Source organism: Lolium rigidum, chromosome 7, assembly GCF_022539505.1.
Source record: "Lolium rigidum isolate FL_2022 chromosome 7, APGP_CSIRO_Lrig_0.1, whole genome shotgun sequence".
Taxonomy (NCBI): Eukaryota; Viridiplantae; Streptophyta; class Magnoliopsida; order Poales; family Poaceae; genus Lolium; species Lolium rigidum.
The window spans coordinates 281,883,392-281,890,232 of NC_061514.1; the positions used below are offsets into that span (position 1 = coordinate 281,883,392).

Consider the following 6,841-nt stretch of genomic DNA (forward strand, 5'->3'; position numbering starts at 1 on the left):
CATTGGCGCTGAGAATCCTGGGGGTGCCGGGGCTGTTGTCAGAAACAGCGAGGGACTGTTTGTCATGGCTGCCTGCTCGCCGATCGTCAAATGCCATGATGGGGAAGATGCTGAAGCTAAAGCAGCTCTTCTCGGGAACCAAAATGATACAAGGGTTGGGTTTTACCAAGGTTATTCTGGAGACTGATTGTGCTGCAGTGGTTTCGGCGCTGAACTGCACCGACATCGACAGGTCAAGGCAGTGGAGCACTTACGAGGAGACAAAGACACTTCTGAAGACCTTCAAGGAAGTGAAGATTGTACACACGAAGAGAGAGGGCAACAAAGTGGCGGACGCCCTTGCCAACCTGGCTAGATCGGCTGGAAGCTGCACCTGGCGTGACCATTTGCCAGATTGTATTTCTTACCTGTTAACTATTGATTCCCCTGTAAACAGTGATCCCTCTATGGTTATTTAAACTCTCTTTTACGCAAAAAAAAAAAATTTGGCCAATGTTAGGAGTAGAGTGGTTTGTAGATTCCAAAGAAGACATGGGTAGTTGAGAAAAAGGAAAAACACCCTCATCAAAAACGATATCGCGTGAGATATAGACTCTATTTGTGGGCACATGAAGACACTTATATCCTTTATGTAAAGAGCTATATCCAAGAAACACACATTTCTTAGACCGGAAATCAAGTTTTCTATTATTGTAAGGCCGGAGGTGAGGCCAACAAGCACATCCGAACACACGGAAAAATGTGTAATCCGGTTTCTCACCAAGGAGACGCTCCAAAGGAGTTTTCATGTTGATGACACGACTAGGGAGTCTATTGATGAGAAAACATGCCGTGGAAAAGGCATCACTCCAAAATCGAAAGGGAACAGAGGCATGCACAAGGAGAGTCAAACCAGTTTCAACAATGTGTCTATGTTTACGCTCAGCCGTGCCATTTTGTTGATGTGTATGTGGGCAAGAGACACGATGTGAGATGCCAATGTCACTGAAAAATTGATTGAGTTTAATATACTCGCCTCCCCAGTCGGTTTGTACATGAATAATTTTTCTATCAAGAAGACGCTCCACATGACGTTGGAATTGTATGAACACATTAAAGACATCATTTTTGCGTTTGAGAAGATACAACCATGTAGAGCGGCTATAACCATCAATAAAACTTACGTAATATGTGTGTCCAGTAACAGATGGTTGGGCAGGACCCCAAACATCGGAATAAATTATTTCAAGAGGAGCAGATATGACATGTTTAGAAAGGGAAAAAGGTAACTTCACAAATTACATTATTGTGCTCATGAAACGAAGGAAGCTGACGATGGTGTAAAATATACTGGACTATCTGTGTAGCTGGATGTCCTAGACGACAGTGCCACTTATCCCGTGACACCTTTATTCCACTGAAGACTTGTTTAAACGGAGACTCATCCAGCCGGTAGAGACCACCATGACACCGACCACTAAGAAGAATTGCCCTCGTGTCCCGGTCCTTAACAAGGAAAAAATTGGGGTGAAATTCAATGAAAACTCTGTTATCGATAGTGAACCTACGAACAGATAAAAGACTACGAGTAACAGAAGGTATATGCAAGACACCCCTAAGATGCAAAGATTTAGATGGAGTGGGAAGTTTAGAGTGGCCAATGTGATGAATGTGCATACCAGTACCGTTTGCCGCATGCACTTGGTCAGTGCCATTGTAGTTCTCCTTCACCGTGAGTTTGTCGAGGTGGTTTGTGAGGTGGTCGGTGGCGCCGGTGTCCATGTACCAGCCGGAGTCAACGTTGTAGGAGCTTGTCTGGCCATGTGTAGTAGCAGCAGCAACTTGTCGTTCCATGTAACGCCCGTCATTGTTGACACCGAGAAAATCCTGTTTGAACCTCTTAAAACAGCTAGAGGCTTTATAGCCCGGCTTGTCACAAATTTGTCAGATGGGACGGCCACCGCCGCCGCCTCCAGAACGTGCTCCTTCATCGCCACGGCCGCCGCCACTACGATAGTCGCTGCCTCCACGAGGATACTCGCCTTGACGCGAGCCACCAGAAGACGGACCTGAACTAGTCGGCCTTGGAGAGTAGTTAGGCCTTGGAGAGAAGTTGCGCTGGTCTGCTCCTGATCGATAGTCAGAACGGTAGTTAGATTTTCCCTGACCACCACCTGATCTGTATGTTGTATTGGCACTCTGAAAAGCAACCTGGCCAGCACGCTGTTCACTTTTACGTGCAAGTCGCTGCTCAGTACTTAGCAGCTGCGCGTACAAGTCACGGACTGGAATAAGTGTAGTTCGGTTTGAGATTACTTGCACCAGCGGCTCATACTCATCGTCAAGGCCATCCAACACATACGAGACGAACTCTTCTGGGCGGAGCGGGTACCCGATGGAAGTCAGGGTATCGGACATGGACTGAAGTTTGTTGAAGTAGATTGACATCGGAGAGTCCAGCTTCTTGAGATCCTGCATCTCACGGCGGATTTGCATGAACCTCGCGGTAGACTGCGAGGAGAAACTAGCGGCAAGCGAAGTCCAGGCTTCTTGCGAGGTTGAGGCAAAAAGGATCATCCCTTGCACCGCCTCAGTAGACGTAGACATGATGGCGGAGAGGATTGCAGCATCTTGTTGGTTCCATGCGGTGAAAGCCGGGTTGTAGATGCGACGAGGGGCGTTCGCGTCCTCGACAGCCTTCGGATTGTCGATCTCGTCCGGCGGACAGGGAAAGCCGCCATCGACAAATCCAAGAAGGAGATGGCTCCGAAGTACTTGAACCACCTGGGCGCGCCAGTAGAGGTAGTTTTCCGTCCCTAGGCGAACGGTGATGAGCGGCGCAAAATTGAACGGGCCGGCCGATGAGGACGACGATGAGCCGGCGGTAGTGGTGAAGTTGAGCGTGGGGTTGGAGAGCCTCGAACTGCTCTTCGAACCGGATGAAGCCACGCTCGCAGCCGGTGAAGTCATGGTGGCGGCTAGGGTTTGTAGTAGATGGGATCTTGGCAGAGTTTTGGCTCTGATACCATGAAAAGCAACACAAAACAAAGGTGTTGGGTATAGGATCGCACGCACTAACCGGCGTCATCCTTGCGTATATATTGACTTCATAGATTACAACCTGTACAGCTTTCGTACAGCACAAGGCATAATATGCCGTGTATCTAGCTAGCTACCGGGTAGGATTCTAACTAGAGTTTGCATACAACACGTTACAATCTATACATGTATATTGTTTATCACATTGATCTCTTTAATTATATATCATCATGGGAGGGCATAAGGGTACAATACAACGTACATGTACATATGGTGCAAACACTGTATACTGATTCTAACACTCTCGGACTCTCCTCAATTTAAAGTAGTACATACAAGATTTAGATTGGTCCTGAAGCAGGCTAACAACTGTCGTGTGACTAGTTTAGTAAATACATCAGTCAACTGATCAACTGAAGAGATAAACCTCACCTCTAAAGTACCATCACCTACTCACTCAGGCACAAATTGAAAATCGATCTCAATGTGCCTCGTGTGAGCATGGAACATTGGATTTGCAGTTAGGTAAGTATCCCCTTAGTTATTAAATAAACCATAAGATGGGGACACGCTGATGGAAAATTCTAAGTTTTTGAGCAAAGAATCTACTCAAATGGCTTCAACAGCGCCATTTGCCAATGCTTTATATATACTCTTCCTCTTTGTACTTGACCACGAGGCAGTAGGATGTTTCTTCAAACTTCGTGATACAAGATTAGACCCAACGAAGATCGCAAAACCTCTAGTGGAGCGACAATCATCAACACATCCAACCCAGTCTGCATCTGTCTAAATGCCAATACCCACAAAAGGTGACTTGTGGATTGTCAAGCCGGTGTTCAAAGTCCATTTAACATAGCGCATAATACGCTTAACTGCTTCCCAGTGTACCTCACTAGGCCGAGCGAGCAACTGACATACCTTGTTGACAGCAAAAGAAATATATGTGCATGTGAGTGTCAAATATTCTAAACCACCAACAATACTATTGTACCAGCAAGAATCTTCAGTACCCAATGGTAAACTAGTATCTCGAGCAAGCCGTTCCGTAGGAACCAGTGGAGTTGAAGGAGTATAACTGAATGAGGAAGGTCAAGTGCATACTTACATTAGAGTCAGTGTTAAGTGTAAGACGCTTCAAGTCCAAAAAATAGGACAACCCACCAAGGTCCTTAATAGGAAAAGAGTCAGCAAGAGAGCGTACCAGATGGTTACCAACACCATGATTAGAGCCAACAGTGACAATAACATGAACATAGACCGGCATGTAAATCTGAACATCATCGTGAGAGAAGATGGACAAAGACGTATCAGTCTTGGAGGAAGTGAAACCCAACTGATGCAAATGAGCAGCTAAACGGCATACCAAGCTCGAGGAGACTGCTTAAGCCTATAGATAGCACGCTGTAACTTACATCCATAAGACGGGTGCCGAGTATCCTCAAAACCGGTAGGCTCCTGCATGCAAAAAAGTATTGCTAACATCAATCTACGTAGGATCCAACCTATATACAACAAGAGAAAGAACCAAACTCACAGTTCCTGGGACTGAACGTGTCATCGTAATCAATACCATGCTGCTGAGTGAAACCACGAGCAACGAGACGTGACTTGTGCTTGTCAACAGATCCACACTTTAGAGATTTGAAAATAACTACTTAGATCTACACTTTTGTCATTTTTGTGTAGCTTAAAATATAAAATATTTGAAATTGATATTTTACACGTTCGTGGCATACATCCTTGATTATATGCTGATTTTTTCATAATTTTTTAAAACTCAAAAGTATGGTTTTTAATTTTTTAAAAAACAAAATCACGGGTGCCTATATGTGCACCAAATCTCTGTCGGAGTGTAGCTTCTCAAGGGAATCAAAGACTGACATGGCTAGCTAAAATAGCTATACATACTAGGTCTGAACACATACAGGCGCCACACCGTGAGGAGAAAAATGCTCAACCATCAACACTTAGCATTATAGCCTTCATCATGCGGGTTAGGGTTAGTTTTCTGAAGTAGCATCTGAGTTCACTGCAAAATCGATTAAAAGAAATTGCTTGAGAAAGCCATTTTTTGTCAGAATGCTAGTCTTGCAACTCACGGTAGAGTTTAGGTACATTGAACTTGTCGAGGAGTAAATATCATAAAACTTGTGCCTTGAAAGTGTAGTGTTGTAGTTTTGTGGGCACATTACGTAGTAAAACTTCTGTTTGGTGAAATGTTTCGTAAAGCTAGTTAATATTTATACCAGCGAAAAGGCAAAATCGCATATTGCCATACATGCTCGATTGATCTTGCAAGGGAAGTTTTTCCAAATCTAGGTATGTCAAATTCTCGGGTCATATATAGCAGTTGTTCACGCCCATGTTGACGCTGACATGGTACCAACCAGCAAGACGTAATATTTTGCACATGTCCTAGATTAGTCATCAGGGACGGCGAACGGATACCAACTGAAAAAATAGTCGTCACTTTTTCCACTCGATGTCTATGCCCGGCATCTTAATTCTACTGGCGACTGTGTGCTTCCTCTGAACCAATCCCATTATTATTATCTGCTCCACGTCTCTATAAATAGCATGCACGTTCGAGGTCTCACCACAACAGCAACATACACGACAGTGCTCTTCAGCTAAGCTTAGTGTCTAAGAGGTTGAGATCCAGAGCTGCACTACTTGATAACAAGATGCAAGGCCTCATTGCCACGGCATCTTCCAGGATCGTGCTCGCGATCTTCCTGCTCGGCTTGGCGGCTGGTGCCGCCGCCGCCGACGGCCGGAGGTGGCACGTCTCCAGCAGCCCCGAAGAGCCGTGCAAGAAGATGACGCTCTACTACCACGACATCCTCTACAACGGTGTCAACAACTCCGCGAACGCGACGTCGGCGCCGGCAACGAAACCGACGGTGCTGAGCACCGTGATCAACCCCAACGGCACCTACTTCGGCATGCTGGTGGTGTTCGACGACCCGGTAACAGAGGGCAAGGCGCTGCCAGTGGCCGGGGAGGAGCCGGCGGCACGCGCTCAGGGGTTCTACTTCTACAACATGAAGCAGACGACCAGCGCGTGGTTCGCCTTCACCCTCGTGTTCAACTCCACGGAGTCTAAGGGCACCCTCAACCTCATGGGCGCCGACCTCATGGACGAGAAGACGCGCGACTTCTCCGTCGTCGGCGGCACCGGCGACTTCTTCATGGCGCGCGGCATCGCCACCATCCGCACCGACGTCATCGAGGGCTTCTACTACTTCCGCCTGCAGATGGACATCAAGCTCTACGAGTGCTACGTCTGAAACTCCCGTCTGACGACGTCGTTGAAGGTGGAGTAACACATGCGCGTGTCAATTAGGGAGTGAAGAAAATAATGATGTCGTCCCATTCCATACATGTTTCTTCCACGGTTAAATTGTCATGTGCGTGATTACAACGTAATGACACTTATATATATATCACTCTGTTTTATAATATAAGGCGTTTTAGCATGGAACAGAGGCAGTGTCTTCCTTTTTACTTACATGTATATCGCTTAAATAAAGGTTTTTCTCCAGTTTCATGCAGGATGTGCCACCGACTAATGTACGGCATTCTTTTGGCAATCAATACCTTTTATATTAAAACTAGCAAATAGTACATGGCAGATATACTATAACGATTATAAATTAAATTCTATTTTTTTATATCTTCAAACTCTTTGTTTTTCCAAGACAGAATCTATTACTATTCTGAAGGCAGCCGTAAAAAAATGAAATAGATATCAAACCACAGACCTGTAAATACCCGACGAGTGTTCTATCAGCTACGTCGCGGCAGAGGAAGAGGGTGG

The 6,841-nt window shown here is 45.8% G+C and overlaps 1 protein-coding gene across 1 annotated transcript; it reads left to right on the forward strand.

Annotated features, from left to right (window-relative positions):
• The first annotated feature begins 5,639 nt into the window (after window positions 1–5,639).
• On the forward strand, window positions 5,640–6,571 carry LOC124677965 (dirigent protein 5-like). Its single transcript, XM_047213898.1, has one exon. The coding sequence runs from the start codon at window positions 5,706–5,708 to the stop codon at window positions 6,309–6,311; it is 606 nt and encodes a 201-aa protein (XP_047069854.1). The 5' UTR covers window positions 5,640–5,705; the 3' UTR covers window positions 6,312–6,571.
• Window positions 6,572–6,841: the final 270 nt, after the last annotated feature.